The 19707-nt window shown below is 34.5% G+C and overlaps 1 protein-coding gene across 2 annotated transcripts in view; it reads left to right on the forward strand.

The window, feature by feature from the left end:
- The first annotated feature begins 1248 nt into the window (after positions 1-1248).
- Positions 1249-19707, forward strand: part of glt1d1 (glycosyltransferase 1 domain containing 1) — a 43560-nt gene continuing 25101 nt past the window's right edge. The window contains exons 1-6 of one of the 2 annotated variants that reach the window (XM_048210509.1): positions 1249-1357; positions 3280-3431; positions 5489-5594; positions 9111-9162; positions 13175-13208; positions 13298-13354. In XM_048210509.1, the coding sequence (XP_048066466.1) occupies positions 3290-3431; positions 5489-5594; positions 9111-9162; positions 13175-13208; positions 13298-13354 (391 nt within the window). In that variant the 5' untranslated portion in view covers positions 1249-1357; positions 3280-3289. Of the gene's footprint in view, positions 1516-3279; positions 3432-5488; positions 5595-9110; positions 9163-13174; positions 13209-13297; positions 13355-19707 lie in introns of both variants that reach the window. The other variant, XM_048210508.1, reaches the window with a different exon arrangement.

Here is a 19707-nt window from a genome sequence, read left to right on the forward strand (position 1 = left end):
ATAAAATACAATATTTCTTAAACAGAGAGAGTGAGAAAATTACACATTTGCCAACCGTTAAAACAAGACAATGAACTGAGGAAAACTGAGGGCTTAAACACACAGAGGAAGATCATTAACGAAACAGGGAACTGGTGAGGACTAATCATAAACCAACTAATAACACAGACAAAACAGTGACAAAGAAAACCATGACTAGAAACTAAATGCAATAAAATGAAACTAAACACAGATTGACTGAGAAAATTCTTCTCTTTTTACTGTATTTTTGATCAAATTTGATATTATTGATGCAGCCTTTTTAGGCATATAGACTTTTTTTTTTTTTTTTAATTATTCCTATCTTTTGACCGGTATAATGTGTTTGTGTTTATGTGTGTGTATGCCATTTATTACTCACCCTCATGTCGTTCTACACTTGTAAGACCTTCGTTCGCGACGAGAATACTTTTCAACAATCTCTATCTAATCTTTTGGTTTGAATCAGTGATTCGGATCGTGTGCCAAACTGCCAAACTGATGAAATATCGTGACTTTAGCACGCCGAACCAATGATTCGAAACAAAAGATTCGAAGCAGTGTTTTGAAATCGCCCCTCAGATATTGTTGAAATTTCTTTATTTTGTTTTTCTTTGCTCACAAAAAGTATTCTCGTTGCTTTATAATATCAAGGTAGAACCACTGAACTCACAGGAACTGTTTTAAATATGTTTAATAGCTTTCTGGGTGTTTGAAAGTGTAACTTGCTGTCTATGGAGGCCTCACTGAGCCATTGGATTTCATCAAAAATATCTTAATTTGTGTTCCAAAGATGAATGAAGGTCTTGCGGGTGTGGAATGCCATGAGGGTGAGTAATTAATGACATTATTTTCATTTTTGGGTGAACTTACCCTTTAAGTAATGTTATACTGTTTCAGGGAAAGGAAGTTTTTACAGAAAAGAATGTATCAGAAGGTGATATTGTTGTGATAAATAACATGACATTTTATTTTTACCATTGCACTTATTTACTTATTTTACATTACATTACATTAATTTATTAATATTTTTTATTTTTTATTATTTAAAAAAAATTAAGGGACATGATACAGCATTTTAGACTATATTTTTATAACTAACATTTCCAAGGCTTGGTCCACAATCCACACGGATCATGTACACTCGAAATTATTAGTACATATATTAATATATATTTTTAGATATGATTTGGTGCCTCATTTTATCTTTTTACCGTTGCACCCACTATAGTTCCGTGTTTCCGGAGGGTCTTCATTTCAAACGGACCCGTGCTAAAATAAACTCCACGCGTGTCGGTCAGGAAGGCTGGTCTCTGACGTGACAGCATGAGATTAACAGGTCAGGTCAAGAGAGGAGCACATTGTCCGTCTGCTGGCAGGCGCTCTCGCTTTATTTATTAGCGTCAGCATTTTCTCACCACACGCTGAAATGCGCGTGCTCTTCCTAGCCTGCTTAAGTCCTAAAACAGGGAACTGTACCACTGCCGAAAGAATAAGGTACAGTAACATCGCTGTTTGATTAGCGAAACCAGGAAGTATCACAGTCCTCCATTGATCCTCAGCTCTCACAACACAGCTTATCCTGGTACTATTAATCCTGTAAGGCGATCATTTTTCAAGTGAAGCGAAATTTTACGTCTTAAATCAACCTGTAGTACATTATATATCATTATGTCACGTATTGCCCTGCATAATACGTGTTCAACGCCATTGTGAAGCTATTTTCCGTTTACGCTGTTGTACAAATAAGTACATGTAACCTACTGTACAATGGTAATATCATGGTATTCTTTGAAATAGGCTACTATGCAAATGCCATGGTTTATATGAAAGTACCATGGTATGTTGTTTTGACTTTTAATCATTCCCAGGATATGAATTGTTGATATCAGGAATGGAATTTCCACTAGTAAAAGAAGTATGGCAGGCTGTTTTGACCTTTATTCATTTATTGGATATGAATTATTGATATCAACAATTCAATTTTAACTAGTTAGGAATTACATTTCCTCTAGTAAAAAGAATTCTTGATATCTTTAATTGTATTTTCACTAGTGAAATGTCACCATAGACTGCCATTCATATTCATTTGTTGATATCGAGAATTGATTTCTTAATAGTTGAAATTCCAATTTCACACATCAGAAATACAATGCTTACTAGTAAAAATAATAATTGTTGATATCATTATCACTTGTTACTAGTGCAAATATCTATTCTTGATATCAACAATTGAATTGCTACTAGTAACAATGTTAATTTTTGATATCAATAATTTGATTGTCACTAGTGACAATGCTAGTTTCTCATATCATGAATGTGATTGTTGCTATGAAAGCCATTTTAGATATCTCAAATTATATTGATATCAGAAATACATTTTCAGATATCAATATATTTTCACTAGTAGCAATTCAATTGTTGATATCAAGAATTGATGTTTCAACTGATATCAATATTCTTGATATCAAAAATTCACTTTTTACTAGTAACAAGGTAATTATTGATATCAAAAATTATGATTTTTACTAGTAAGAATTGTATTTCTGATATGTGAAATTGGAATTTCAACTAGTAAGAAATCAATTCTTGATATCAACAATTGAATTTGAATGGCAGTCTATGGTGACATTTCAATAGTAAAATACAATTACAGATATCAAGAATTATAGTTTTTGCCAGTCTAAATAGTCTTATAGTTCTTACTAGTCTTTTTGATATCAAAAATGAGCATTTTAACTAGTGAAAATTGAATTGTTGATATCAGGAATTAACATTGTTACTAGTGTAAATGTAATTCCTGATATTAATTGAATTGTTGATATTAAGAATTCTTATCCTGAGAATGAATAAAAGTCAAAACGGCTTGCCATAAAAAATGTGAATTCTTGATATCAATAATGACGCAGTCGCTTGCAGAAATATGACATCTTGATATAAAAAATACAATTTTAACTTGTAAAAACTTTTTTTTTTTGCTAGTGGAAATGTAATTCCTGATATCAAAAATCCTGATATAAAAATTCACTCCCAATCAAGAATTATCATTTTAACTAGTAAAACTTGAATTCTTGATATCAGCAATTCATATCTTGGGAATGACTAAAAGTCAAAACAGCTTGCCATTGTACCATGGTATTACCATCATTGTATCATGATACTGCCATAGTAAGTTTTGTAGAGAGTGTTATTAAAGAACAGAACCACATTATTACAGAGAATGAAATGCTGATATATACTGTGTGTGTGTTTGGATTGCAGAAATCACATCATGGCTGCAGGACATACTTGTGTACTGTATGATACAAGAGAGTTCAATTCTGCCTCTGATGTATCATCCCTGATGACGCAAGAGCCACGGTTCGAGGCTGCGCTGGCCATTCATCTTTTCAAAGGAGGCAGGCTTCTTTTAGGTGACAAGTCCCCCGGCCTCTCTCTTTGGTTTCACTATTAGTGAGAACAACTTGCACATACAATTGATTTTATGCAGAGGTTGTGCACCACAGCCTAACCTACACACACTGTACACACATCTTTCTTGTCTCATTAGTGTTACTATCCACATCTATCACACAATTTTTGGTTTTACTGGTGACTTACATTGGAAATACCTTCTTTCACATGATTATGGTTTAGAATAGTATTTTGTTTAGGGGCATTATTAGATTTTTTTATGTGAGTGACTATTGATTGATATTTAATTGTTCATGCTCATTTCTGCTGATATTAACAATCAGATTACCTTTGTAGTCATCTAGCGCACAACAAATGTAATATTTAATAACACTAATAACTTAATAACTTTATATGTAATATGTAGCAAATCTTAAAATTTCCTTCTTTCAATTATAAGCACGCAGTGCCTAAATGTGTGTGTGTGTATATATATATATATATATATATATATATATATATATATATATATATATATATATATATATATATATATATATATATATATATATATATTATAGTACAGTTCAAAAGTTTGGAACCACTAAGATTTTTAATGTTTTTAAAAGAAGTTTCGTCTGCTCACCAAGGCTACATTTATTTAATTAAAAATACAGTAAAAAACAGTAATATTGTGAAATATTATTACAATTAAAATAACTGTGTACTATTTAAATATATTTGACAAAGTAATTTGTTCCTGTGATGCAAAGCTGAATTTTCAGCATCGTTACTCCAGTCTTCAGTGTCACATGATCCTTCAGAAGTCATTCTAATATGCTGATTTGCAGCTCAATAAACATTTATGATTATTTTCAATGTTGAAAATGGTTGTGAACTTTTTTTTTCAGGATTCCTTGATGAATAGAAAGTTCAAAAGAACAGCATTTATCTGAAATACAAAGCTTCTGTAGCATTATACACTACCGTTCAAAAGTTTGGGGTCAGTAAGAATTTTTATTTTTATTTTTTTGAAAAGAAATTAAAGAAATGAATACTTGTATTCAGCAAGGATGCATTAAATCAATCAAAAGTGGCAGTAAAGACATTTATAATGTTACAAAAGATTAGATTTCAGATAAACACTGTTCTTTTGAACTTTCTATTCATCAAATAATCCTGAAAAAAAATATTGTACACAAATATTTTGTACAATTGTACACATTAAATGTTTCTTGAGCAGCAGATCAGCATATTCGAATGATTTCTGAAGGATCATGTGACACTGAAGACTGGAGTAATGATGCTAAAAATTCAGCTTTGCCATCACAGGGATAAATTACTTTGTGAAATATATTCAAATAGAAAACAGTTATTTTAAATTTTAATAATATTTCACAATATTACTGTTTTTACTGTATTTTTAATTAAATAAATGTAGCCTTGGTGAGCAGACGAAACTTCTTTTAAAAACATTAAAAATCTTAGTGGTTCCAAACTTTTGAACTGTACTGTATATATATATATATATATATATATATATATATATATATATATATATATATATATATATATATATATATATATAGCTATAATGTAAAAAAAACATTGGTTTATCACTAATATATGGTATATATCTCATACGAAGAAGATAATCATTTTATTACCATAGTATATATCAGAGTACTGTGGTATTACCATCTGATATCATCACTGTACCATAGTAGCCATTCATATAATTCATGTTATCCACTTCTGTTATCAATTTATGGCATTAATTAAAAAAACAAAACTGTAGTATGTTGACTGTTATATTGTGCAAGCTTACTCACAGAATGTCTTATTCAGACTGAAGGCTACTTTTCCCTCACCTCCCTAAGATATGGCCAGTTTTTTGAGTCATTGCTTAAGTGTCCACTCTATGGATGACTACTCTCCCCTCTGGCAAGATAAACACACTGTTTCATGCCTCAAAGACTTTCCGCACTCTAAGGATTTAAAAAGTTGAACTTCAGAGGAGGTGAATAAATAAACTAAGGGATTTACGTCTTTGTTGTGAATTTTCATTTCTCTGCAGATCTTGGAGTGCCGTTTGGAGTGGTGTTTGGAGGGACGGATGTCAACGAGGATGTAAAGGATGAGCACAAGCGAGCTGTGATGGAGGAAGTTTTGCACAAGGCCAGGTCAAAATTTACTCTGTCCCTGATGAAAGCTGCCATTTTATCCTGCTTCCCTGCTCTAGTCAGCTATAATTAATAATTGAAATTCTGTCATAATTTATGATCCATTTCAAACCTCTATAGCTTCCTTTATGTGGAACATAAAGAAGAGTTTTTAAAGAATGTACTGGTTGTTCTTCACATAAATACAATGTATTATATAGTATGTGACTATAGTCCACAAGTCAAATGGTGCATTTGCATCTTGTTTGATACTTGAAATCTCTAGTACATTCTTCAAAAGTTTTTTTTTTTTTTTATAAATGCAACAAGATAAAGAAGGTCATACAGGTTTGGAGCGAGGGGTGAGTAAATTATTTTTAACTGGTGGTGAACTATATAAAAAGGATTATGTAAGATTACAAGTGTATTATTAATCTCTGCATCTGAAATTAGTCTTTAATTAGTAGTCTAATGGTCTTTTAAATATTGGAGACAAACATCCATGATGTACTTAAGAGGGTTTTGATCTAAACTAGGTTGTAGTCCTGATTGATCTATATTGTGTGTGTGTATACACTGATCAGGTATAACATTATGACAACTGGCAGGTGAAGTGAATAACACTGATTATCTCTTTATCACGGCACCTGTTAGTGGGTGGGATATATTAGGCAGCAAGTGAACATTTTGTCCTCAAAGTTGATGTGTTAGAAGTAGGAAAATGGGCAAGTGTAAGGATTTGAGCGAGTTTAACCAGGCCCAAATTGTGATGGCTAGATGACTGGATCTGAGCATCTCCAAATCTGGAGCTCTTGTGGGGTGTTCCCAGTCTGGAGTGGTAAGGATCTATCAAAGGTGGTCCAAGGAAGGAACAGTGGTGAACCAGCAACAGGGTAATGGGCGGCCAAGGCTCATTGATGCACATGGGGAGCGAAGGCTGGCCTGTGTGTTCCGATCCAACAGATACTGTAGCTCAAATTGCTCAAGAAGTTATTGCTGGTTCTGATAGAAAGGTGTCAGAATACACAGTGCATCACAGTTTGTTGCGTATGGGGCTGCATAGCCGCAGACCAGTCAGGGTGCCCATGCTGACCCCTGTCCACCGCCGAAAGTGCCAACAGTGGGCACGTGAGCATCAGAACTGGACCACGGAGCAATGGAAGAAGGTGGCCTGTTCTCATGAATCATGTTTTCTTTTACATCACGTGGATGGCCGGGTGCGTGTGCATTCCTTACCTGGGGAATACATGGCACCAGGATGCACTATGGGAAGAAGGCAAGCGGGTGGAGGCAGTGTGATGCTTTGGGCAATGTTCTGCTGGGAAACCTTGGGTCCTGCCATCCATGTGGATGTTACTTTGACACATACCACCTACCTAAGCATTGTTTCAGACCATGTACAGCCATGGAAACAGTATTCCCTGGTGGCTTTGGCCTCTTTCAGCAGGATAATGCACCCTGCCACAAAGCAAAAATGGTTCTGGAATAGTTTGAGGGGCACAACAACGAGTTTGAAGTGTTGTCTTGGCCTCAATCCCCCAGATCTCAATCCAATTGAGCATCTGTGGGATGTACTGAGCAAACAAGTCTGATCCATGAGGCTCCACCTCGCAACTTACAGGACTTAAGTGATCTGCTGCTAACATCTGTGTGTCAGATACCACAGCACACCTTCAGGGGTCTAGTGGAGTCCATGCCTCGATGGGTCAGGGCTGTTTTGGCAGCAAAATGGGGACACAATATTAGGAAGGTGGTCATAATGTTATGCCTGATCGGTGTATATGTATGTCTGAATGTCTGGACTCCTCCATGAGCTTTGTGTTTTTGTCAGAATAGATCAAGGCTCTTTAAGAGGAGGTTGCTGATTAGTATTTAATCTCAAATAATTATTTTTGTCCAAAACTACACTGCTGTTCAAAAGTTTGGGGTCTGTATGATTTTTAAAATGTTTCTTATACTCACCAAGACTTATTTATTTATGTATTTATTTTTATCAAAAATACAGTAAAAACATAAATATTTTGTAATATTTTTACAATTTAAATGAACTGCTCTGTTTCAATATATTTTCAAATTTAATATAATTCTGTGTTGGTAAAGCTGGATTTTCAGCATCATTACTCCAGTCTTCAGTGTCACATGATCCTTCAGAAATCATTCTAATATGCTGTTTTGCTGCTCAAGAAACATTTCTTCTTATTATCGATGTTCAAAACAGTTGTGCTGCTTAATTGATATTTTTTCAGGATTCTTTGATTAATAGAAAGCTTAAAAGAACATTATTTATTTATTATATGTATTATAATATTATACAGGTAATTGGTTTTTATTCTCAGAAAAAAAAGAAAGAAAGAGAAAACTTTTTTACCAAACTTTTGAACGGTAGTATTTTTATGCTCTCTTTATGCTCTCTCTATTTAATGCTCTCTTTTCATCCTCTAGTGGGCCTTTGGCCTAAAAGTTTGATAGGATCAGGTATCATTATGTGGCATTCTCCTCCTTTTTATCAATAATACATCTGTACCCAAAACCTGCCAGCTATAGTTTCAATTCATTAGCCAGGTGTTATAGATTCTTGTGGTCTGTTTGATTAGTACAGACGGATTCACACCCTTTTGACTTGAGGGAATAATTGTCACTAGGGAGCATAAGAGCCCTGCCACTTCAAACACATCTCTCAGAGAAGACCCCCTGCTGCTGCCGCCGTTACTGACTAACCTTCACATCTCCTGAAAGGGAGAGATGAGGGACAAGAGATGATGAAGAGGAGATGTAGGGAAACCCATGGGGTTTAGTTGCAGTCATTTGGCAAAAAAAAACAACAACACAACGCTCTGTCTGCTTTTTCTTTATTCAACCCATGAAAAATAAAAAAGGGACCTTATGTCTTATGTATGTGTGTGTGTATTTGTTTGTTGTGAGTTTGAATAAAGGAAGCTTTAGGATGAGGCTTGACAGCAAGACGGAGGCATAAGACCAAACCTTATGAATTTTTGTTTCTCGAATATATACTAATACAGGGAGCTTCAAAAGACCTCATTGAAAATCGGGGATATAAAATGCTATTTAAAATGGAAATAAACAATGTTTTGAGAAATGTAAAACAAAAATGGAATACATTGTCATTTTCTAGGTCACTTTTAAAATAAAAAGTATTTTCTGAAATTCAGATTTTTTTTTGCAAAAATGTCTTATAGTATAATTTTTATACTGACAACATAATTGGTTATGAAAATAGGTTTTTGATTTAAAAAAAAATCTTCCTCCTCCTCATCATCCTGACTTTAAGCAATTCTCAGGGATTGCGTTGCGGTGCTTTTATTTGCGTGGCTTGACTTGTTTGATTTCCAGATTTTTGGCGAGCGCTGACAGCTTTGATGTCTGGGAAAGTGTGGAATTGCGGCGAAATGAAAGCGGTTGAACACAGTCACTGGGGTGTACATCACTATCACAACCCTGTGAAGAAATCTGACTTTTCATGTTTCTTTACATGTTAAACGTGTCAACTCACTTGCTTCATCTCTGTCTCGCATACAGGTTTGCTGTAGCGTTCACTGATGCACTGAAAGAACAGGCTGAGGCGCTCCTGGTAAGAAATGTTGGGTTTACAGCTCCAGGTTCATAAGAATGCTGTTGTTAACATGCCAGAAAAAACTCTCTGCTAGTGTCAGGAACCCTATCATTTCACTTAATGTATATGAACTGCAGTTCTGAGTGCAGTGAAAAGTGCTTGAACACTTGGAAGTCAATATGAAATCATAATTGATAGTATTTTACCTTTTAATGTACAAGGTAGACTGTCCTGGTCTTACAACAAGGAATGGTGTGGTACTTTTTAGTACTTTTTTGTAAATGTTGTTATAAGAAAGATGTACACTACTGTTCAAAAGTTTTAGAAATTGATACTTTCAGCAAGGATGAATTAGATTGATCAAAAGTGACAAACATTTAAAAATAAATTAATTTTTCAAATAGATCCTGAAAAATGTATTGACATTAGTGCCAAATAGGGGTGTAATGGTTCTCTTTAAAAAAAACTGTTCTCCATAATGTTCGGCACGCACTTGCACCGCAGTTCATGTCATATCTGACGAAGCATACGCATCTATAATATGATTTGTTGAAAATAAGTAAAACAGACAGACAGAGTTAGGCAAATGTATGTTTCTGTCGATGGACATGCATTATGGCTTACTAAACTTCAATGCGAGTGCCGTATTCTCTGTATGAGCAGTCATTTAAAGGTGCTACAGAGGATGTTTTGTTTTATACGTTTTTGCAATATTACTTGAATCTGTCTTTACTAACTGATAAAAGACTATTTATTAGATGCACTGAAAGGAATAATATTAATATACATCATCTGTGCACGAGGTAGGGCCTTAAAAACATCAGCCAATCGATTACGCGATCATCGCGTAAACGATTGGCCCTCTGGCTTGTCAATCACTGCCATTACGTTCCTTTTGAGAGAAGTGCGCGCTCCAGTAACTTTCCACAGGCGCCGCATGCAATGTTTTTGTCAGGAGTAACAACTGCAGATTATGAGTTACCTGCGGTGAGTCCGACATAATGAATCCACTAACACGACACAGCGAATGCCGGTGGTAAACACTCGTGTTCCAATACTCGTGCACGAGTTTTGGGAGGCGTTCCCTCGAAATGAGCTGTGAAGGAGGGGGGTTGTTCTTACGCATGCGCTCATTTCAAAAACTCACTAACAGTCTTTGGTTTCTCAGTCGTTGAAAACATCCTCTGTAGCACCTTTAAGCTGTCATAACCCTGGTGTTGATAGCGAGCGTGCGCAGGTGAGACCTGAACAGCACGTTGCTATCTGTTTAAACTAAACTCATTTAAGCTTTGCCAGTTTAGACATCCGAGCACAAGACGCGAAAGAGAACTCGTGCTCATGCTGTGAGAAGATTTGTGCGCTCATCTGAAGCGCACGTGGAAGCGCGTGTACAGCATGCAAATACTGAGTTCTCTTTCAAGTCTTGCACTTGAACAAATTCACAAAAAAAAAAAAAAACTGTCAAAATGCCCGTTTTTGCAAGTGTCCTAGCAAACATAATGGGTTATGAGGTGAACTTAAACACTTGTTCAGTTCATTGTACTGATCTGTTCATTGTCTTAAAGGTCCCGTTCTCCGTGATCCCATGTTTCAAACTTTAGTTAGTGTGTAATGTTGTTGTTAGAGTATAAATAAAATCTGTAAAATTTTAAAGCTCAAAGTTCAATGCCAAGCGAGATATTTTATTTTTTATATAGATATTTTATTATTATATATAACAGAAATAGCCTACATCGAACGGCCAGTTTGGACTACATCCCTCTACTTCCTTCTTTAATGACGTCACTAAAACAGTTTTTTGACTAACCTTCGCCCACAGGAATACACAATAGTTGCGTTTGTAGAGTGTGTTTGTCGCCATGTCGTCGAAACGCTGTTATTTTCATCCCGCAGTCCAATCACCGGGTCTGATTCCGGCTCAAATTGATAGGGTAAAATTAAAGACATATTTACATTAACACTGAGCGCATGCATCTCCACGTTATGGTAAGAGGCGTGACCTTTCCGGGCAAGAGCGCTAAACTGCTGTCGAATCACAACACAGGAACCGCTGGCACAATCAGAACTCGTTACGTATTTCTGAAGGAGGGACTTCATAGAACAAGGAAGTCATCAGCCCGTTTTTATGACAGTGGAAACAGCGGTATACAGATAAGTAAATTATGTGAAAAATACTGTTTTTTTTACACGCGAAACATGAACACATGTTATATTGCACACTATAAACACAATCAAAGCTTCAAAAAAACACGAAAAACGGGACCTTTAAAGTGACAGCAGCCTAATATTCCTTCTGTCTGCATGTTTTTATTGTTAATCAAACAACAAAAGACAAGGAAATCACTCACTGCTCTTGACTTGATAGCTTTTGTAACTTAATTAATAATGATTAATCTTTATTTAATTTATACAGTGAAGATTATATGCAATGTTGTTTTACATTTGATTGCTTGACCTGAAAACTACCGTTAGATACCTGAAAAACCTAAAAGGTTTGCATTGTTGCTTGTACAGTAGTTTGATTATTTGTTCTAATTTTCTTTATTTTTATTTAACAGTAGTCCTTTTCCCTGAACATAGCAAATACAGAACCATACCGAAACCATGACCCTAAAACCGTGATTAAAAACCGAACCATGAGTAATTTGAACCGTTACACCCCTAGTGCCAAATCAACATATTAAAATGATTTCTGAAGGATCACGTGACAATAAAGACTGGCGTAATTGCTGAAAATTCAGCTTTGACATCACAGGAATAAATTAAATTTTGAAATGAAATAAAGTTATTTTAAATTGTAATAATTATAATACTGTTTTTACTGTTTTCCAAGACCCCAATCTTTTGAACAGTAGTAGTAGGGAAATGCCCTAATTAAGTTTGCCCATTGAAAGGATATTGAGTAAATGTAGAAACAAATATGTTAAATATGTGCTAGTGTTCATTTCTAATGGGATTCTAGAGGAGGGAAAAAATAAGAGAGACAACTACTGCGCTAGCTGATGCTATAAATACAACAGAAGGATTTAACGGCTACAAATGCAATATCCTGCTTTGCATCCTATAATAGCACAGCATTAAAATCACTATTTTCATCATGTTTTATCCTCAAATGAAACCCCAGACACACATGTGAAATGTCAAGGCAGACAGGATGTCTCTGTCTCTGTCACACACACACACACCAGGGGTCTCCCTCTCCCAGGAATGATAACATCCAGCCAATTTCCCCTCTGTCTGTGAAATTATCCAGCCATTTACATATTATTATTTTATTACCTTCCTTCTGCTATATTGTTTTTTTTTTTTTTTTTTTCCTCCATTTGTTTTGATTTGGGCGAATCATGGAGATGGATATTTTCTGCTATTACATTAGCCAAGGACATGTTTCGGGCATGAACTTTGAACACGAATAACTCTATTAGCATAAAAAGAGAAATTCGAATGGTTGACATTTAGTTTTATTGTCATCTGCAAGGCTTCCAGGGTCACAAAACCCTATAAAATATCAGGACATGTAAAAATTGTGTAGAAAAAAATGCTAATCTAATATAGTGAAAATAGAAAAAAAAAAATATTGTAATTGTTTACATTACTATTAACAATGAGCAATACATTCTTACTGCATTTATTAACTTTTTTTATTGATAGTTAAAATGTTCATGTCAGTTCACACTGCATTAACTAATGTTAACAGATACAACTTGCAAAATGTATTAGTACATTTTGAAATTAACATTTATTAAGATTAATAAATGCTGTAGAAGTATCATTCATCATTAGTTCATGTTAACTAATGTTAATAAATGAAACCTTATTGTAAAGTGTAATCATTTTTCTCTAAAATTTTTACACTTTATTTTGGTTTTATAGAAAATAATGTTATTATTATTATTATTATTATTATTATTATTTTTAGAAATCAGTAGTTAATGGAAATTAATTTGTCAGAAGGTTGGGAACCCTTATCGTACACTAATAATAATCTCCAGTAGGGGGCTAACATTTCTTTCTTGACCATTTTTTCCAGGTATGTGAGAGCAAGATCTATGTTCAGCCTCAAGGTAGAGTTTATTAATACTGCATGTTTTCTGATGGCATTACATTAAAGGTGTATGATATAATTTTTTTAAATGTCTGCATATGTTTTCAGGGATTGAGACCAAAGTGGCATTAAATTTCAGCTGGAGCGACTTCTTACACTGCACAGGTGCAACACCTTCACCAGTACTCCTCTCCCCTCCACTTAATAGCCTACATCATTAAATATACAATATACATATAGATAGAACAGTATTTAGATACATTTTCAGACACTGTTTGATTAATACCTTGACATGTGCATTCATCATCATCCCTCTCAAACGATCTGTGATAATTTTGAGAAGCAACAGACGTCACCCTATTACATATACATGTGGTGTTCAGGCCTCAACACACTTGAACTCAAATAGGCTCAAGAGCACTCAAACTTGTTTAGAGGCAACCTGAGTGCCTGCCAGGAGTGAAGAGGTTGTGCATTTGAGTGAGTCTATACATGCATAACATGCATAATTATTTGGAGATGTGACAACATGGTAAAGAAAGACAACTTTAGAAAGAACAAAGATGTATTTGTATTTATATTTTTGATATCTCTTACATTGTTTGCCTGTTTTGTGATTTAAACGATAGGTTCACCTTCAAATTAAAATAACCACAAGCCATCCTAGGTGCAATAATAACTAAATTCATGATATTTTTTAGTGATATTTGTGAATTGTCTTTTATGTTTCGTTACATGTTTAGCTGTTAAATGTGCTAAATCTGTTTATTACTTATCACAGAGACAAGAGAGGGCTATTTTCATTTTTAAACACTTGACTGTATAAGCATAAACACAACTTCATTCTTTATAAATCTCTCCAGTGTGTAATTATTTAGCCACGGAGCAAGCGTCAAACTTTAGAATCAAATGTAAACATCTAAATAAATACATATTCAAATGCAGCATGCAGAACATCTTTAGCATTTTGAGGGTTATAACTGTGTAAACTGTGTTTATCAAGGCAAGCGTTCGAGAATTAAAGGGGCGCATGCAAGTTACAGTTAAAAAAAGAATTAAAAAAAAAAAAAGTGTAAATCAGACACATTCAGGGGACACCTTATTTTTCACTTTTAAAAAAATTAGGGCACCTTTAACTTTTTTTTTTTTTTTTTTGTCCTCTTTTGACATTTTTATCCTTATTTCAAAATTATTGTCCTTATTTTTGTCCATTTTTTTCTTATTTCTTCCAGAGGTGGGGTAGGTTAGGCGGTTAAATGTATGGGCTTTTTCAGATCTTTCAATCTAGTGAAATAAGCTTGTGCTATTTACATACAGTATGAACGTGACCGGAGACAACAGAAATACGGAGAGCAGCAGCTTTCTGCTCTGATAGTCGTAAGACCACGATGAAGGCGGTGAGTGTGTGTGTGTGTGTGTGTTAGAAATCAGGAATGGTGAGAGAAAATTGTGCTTGGTACATTTTTCGTCTTCAGCCAGCAAACTACGTTTACACTATGAAAGCAATCCAATCAAATGCGTTTTCGACTACCTCTGGAAGTGGCCAAAAGTGGACAAGCTCAAATCGATTTAGGAAAATCAATTTAGGATTGATGAAAACGGTTCTCAATGTCCGGCTTGAACAAGGCCATAGATAGGATATACCTTTTAAAAATTTGTGTCTCTCCAAATTTTTTTGAAAAAAGTCTCTTATGCTTACCAAGGCAGCGTAATACAATAAAACAGTAATGTTGTGAAATATTATTACAATTTGAAGTAACTGTTTTCTATTTTAATATATTTAAAATGTGTTATGGCAAAACTCAATATTCAGCACCATCACTCCAGTCTTAAGTGTCACATGATCCTTCAGAAATCATTCTAATATGCTGATTTGCTGCTCAAGAAACATTTATTTTTTTTCAGGATTCTTTGATGAATAAAAAAGAACAGCATTTATTTTAAATAGAAATCTTTTGTAACATTATAAATATCTTTAGTGTCGCCTTTGATCAATTTATTGCATCCATGCTGAATAATTTAATTTCTTAAAAAACAAAAACAAAAAAAAAAACACTCCACTTACTGACTCCAAACTTTTGAACAGTAGTGCGTTCAATCAAATCAAACCAAATGGCTTTTTGTTTATTTATTAGACTGTGCAACCAAACAACCATGATATTCCACAAAAATATTTCACAAAAAAAGTGAAAAAGAAAAAAGTTGTTGTCAAAGTGGGTAGTTCTCAGAAAAACTGCTGTCTCATTTGTCTCAAATGCAACTTGATTTAATATTTTGTATGTAATGCAGTGACATTCAAGTGTGACTTAAAGTGTCCAAAAGTGTCCAAATACCTTTGGGGCTGCTGTATATCGGCCCATCACTAATGAAAAGACCCAATTCCTAGGAACATGCTGCTTTACGCTATAAAAAGCTAAATGTGCAAAGACTGGTTCTAGGCCCAGAATATCTAATCCATTCTCCTGAGCTCATTTGCTGGCATGTCGGAGTAATCTGCTCCAGTGCGCCTGCTGCTCCGCATTGAAGATTGATCTCTACATAAGCCCATGCTTGTTTGTGGAGACCCCTGGGGCTGGTGCCACCACTCTGAGATCAGTCGACACAAGCCTCAGCAGCTCTATCAAAGCAGGTGCTCTGACCTCCTACCACGTTGAGTGCATGCTGAAGTGGATGATGGGATAGCTGAGATGTCATCCCTGCATCACAACCAGGTTGGAGGTCTAGTTGTGTAGGAGTTTTTTTAGGTGGAGCGAGTTTTCACATGACAGAGAAGATCTGGGTGGTCCTCTGGGATTGTGCAGTATAGACCCCCTCATTGCACTGGTGATGATGAGAGTCACGCCTGCAGGGGCTCATGGGAAATGAGGTCCTGATGCAGAGATGATTTAGTGTTCTCAGGGATGTGAGTGGCAAGAGTGAAGTTTTGTTTCTTTTATTCTTCTGAGGCTTTGAGCTGTCTGGAGGTGTAAGTATTGCTGGAGGGATTGACGGTAGTGGGAAAACAGAATTCAGAGGAACTTCTCACTAGGTCATTGAGCTCCTCATGAGTCTCTGTGTTTTCTGCTACAAATCACATTTTCGCTGTGACATTTAATTTGAAATAGGTTAAAGTGCCTCTATTATGCTATTTTAAAGTTTCCTAATTTTGTGGAGATCTTCTACAGTAGATTTACCTGTATCCAAGGTAAAACAAAAAATAATAATAGGCTCCTTTCCCAGAGCCTACTTTGCTCTGATTGGACAGATGGCCCAGTCAGTTGTGATTGGTCGACCACTTACATTGCGTGTCAGAAATGAAACGCTGATCACCAGATCTGAATTTCAGCTCAGCAGGCTTCCTCAGTTCTTGTATACACAGTGATATTAACCGTAAGGATGGCATCAGTTTTACTGTATCAATTTGAGCCCTTGTCCTCATCCTTTGGAAGTGCATGCAAAGTGGATTTGCTTTTGCAGCACTGAAAACAGCGTCTTCTCGACATGTCGACAACATAAACCAAACTCTTTCAGACCTCAGCTACAGCTACAGTGTTTCAAGGTGGGTCAGAGTAGTTGTTTGTGAGCAGCCAGTGAAGACCATAGGATGGCATTATGCAGATTTGTTACAAACGTACATAGATTCGTGAAGGAAGTAAGCATTACTCACGACTCGTTTCAGGCTCTTCAGAATCATTATTTCTTTTGAAGAGATAACTCCATTTATCGGGCACTTTGATCTTTGAAATTTACATTCACAAACAGCTATATTATACACTACATGAAAAATAATATCCTACAAAGCATAATAGGGACACTGTAGTTGTTATTGGAAGCACTTTTTGAAGATGTTATGAAAGTATTAAGTTGCAGCCTTTGACTAATTATATACGTAGTTCACATTAAGGCTGTGCGATTAATTGAAATAAAATGAAATCTAAAATTGGTTGTTTAAATATATCCGCTGTGTGTTTCGGTGTGAAACATGGCACTGTGTTCTTTTACACGTGTACAGCTCATGAGCTGGTGTTTTCAGTGTTTTGGAGCAGTTCTCAGTAAATGCTGCTCCACATGAACTCTTTATATCTGCTCTGAGTTTGAGTTGTTTATAACGTGCATTTGGGAACGCAATGTGCCTTTCCATACTTGTAATGAGAAGAGCTTATAAAACTGATGTTACAAACAAAAAAGAGGCTTTAAGGCATCCCTGATGTTTTCCTTCAAAATAAAAGTTTGATTGTTTAAGATTTGAAGAAAAGATAAATTTTAGTACTGTAATTTTAGAGATGTACTATAAAATTAAATAATTATATAGGCCTATAGGCCTTGATCTTATTAAAACTGTAAGAGAAGTTTGTTAAAGTACGACACCTGGAAATGGCAAAAACTGCACAAAAATTGTAAAGGAAATTAAAAATGGCTGACTTTCTGTCGGGTTTAGGGTTTGGCTGTAGGGTATGAACTTATGTAGGTATTGGGATGTTACATGTGCCTACCAAGATTCATAGATGTACATGAAACTTAGTGCAAGGAGCACTTCTTTGAAACTTTGTAGGTGGCACTATCGAGCCATTTTGGCACTTAATTCTGAAATCCATATCAGAAAGGTAAGACTGTAAAAATGCTATGGTCAAAAACAGTTAATTTGTTTACAGAGTTTCCGTACTATATATGGTGAATGACTAATAGATCAAGCGGTACATTTAATGTAATTTTACGATAAAATAACATTAAATTTACAGTTTTTGTCATTGTATAAATTACAGTGAAAAACTGTAAATTGACATTCCCACAATTCCTTGCGTGACACTTCACATTTTATCTATTTTCGTTGAAATAACATTTCTTTTTAGTTTTTTTTTTTTCTAATCAGTTATGTATATTAGGGTTTTATGTTGCATCTAATGTTGTTAAATTGATGTTTACATGTACGTTTTTAAAATTTCATGTGTGTTACCATGATGGTGTTTAGTGTTTGTGTGAATGACACGGTGTGCACCTTTTATACATTAGTATTGTCCTTCTCAGCTTGTGGAAAAGCTGCTTGTGATGAGCTTTAATTCATCATGTGACTCTCATCACCACTGTGTTTGGTAGTTGTCAGTGCATTAAAAAGGTACAGTACAAAACAGATATTAGTACTTCAATAGGTTGGTAAATTAACATATCAGTTAATGGAATACAGGTTTATTTATTTTATTTTAGTTTAGTTATTATAGTTTATTTTACAGGTTTACTGTAAATATAATGTAATTGTTTTTACAGTGTGTAAGTTCAACAGAACTGTAATTATTAAAATATAACCCTTTAAATTATAGTTTTGTACTGTAAAATAGGCAGTAAACCAAGTGCTGTCTTGTAAGACCTAAAACGGCGCTACCATATATGTATGTATATATATATATATATATATATATATATATATATATATATATATATATATATATATATATATATATATATATATATATATATATATATTTATTTATTTATTTTTTTTTTTTTTTTTTACAAAGTTTCAAAAGTTTCATTTTGTAGTTGTTTTTAAGCCTTCAAAAATGTGATTTCATTTCAAAGAAGAAATGGAGCAATTTCAATAGAGTCCTCGCACCATCTGTGCTCAGGCCCTAAACATTATTGTTTTATAATCATATTGATATATAATAACAAATTCTTTGGCCACATTGTGTAACCCTGCAAACAAGCACAGCAAACCTTATTCTGGCCACTTAAAAAAGAATAATCATTTGCATTTCATTTCATTTGGCTTAATGTTTTCCATATACATATTTCCATAAACAAAATAAACTGATTAGTCAGATTACATTTTTGTAAGACTGTCTCTTTCTTTTTAAGTGGACTGATTAAGTGAACTACACTTTAACTATTAGTCTTATGCCATTATTCAAAAGTTGCTGCATACAGCTTTAAAAATGTTTCTGATTCCATTCTTGGATCAGTTTAGAATCTCTCCTCTTCAACTAGAGGCAGTGCATCTCACAAAAATCTTGAAATGCCATTAGCACTGCTTTTAACTCTAGGTTATGAAGCTGTTCTCCAGCACTGCTTTTAGGAGATGAACTCCAAATTGTGATGCCAAAGGTTTATGTCAAGTCAGTTTGAAACAGTCTGAAACAATGTGGTGCTAAAATGTTTAGCAATAATCAGCCAATTGTAACTGCCTTGATGCTTGCCTCATTAAATATACATGTGCTAGACATTCATGTTGTGTTTTGTCTCTATATCTGAGTGAAACTTGATGACATTTCTACAGATTTACAATCATTGTTATTAACCTCACAATTAGACTGTTAACCCAGGGTTCCCAAATGCTTAAATTTTATTTGATCATTTTAAGGCAGATAATTTTAAATGATGGCTTTTTTTAGAGGAAGAAAAAAACTCATTCAAACTCAACTTTTTTTTTTTTTTTTTTTTTTTAAGTGGTATGAATCACCCACTAAAAACATACACACCAACATTCATGTTAAAGTTGCTCTTTCTGATCAAAGGCAGGCTAGAAAAAAGAAAAAAAAAGACCT

Source organism: Megalobrama amblycephala, linkage group LG12 (assembly GCF_018812025.1).
Source record: "Megalobrama amblycephala isolate DHTTF-2021 linkage group LG12, ASM1881202v1, whole genome shotgun sequence".
NCBI lineage: Eukaryota > Metazoa > Chordata > Actinopteri > Cypriniformes > Xenocyprididae > Megalobrama > Megalobrama amblycephala.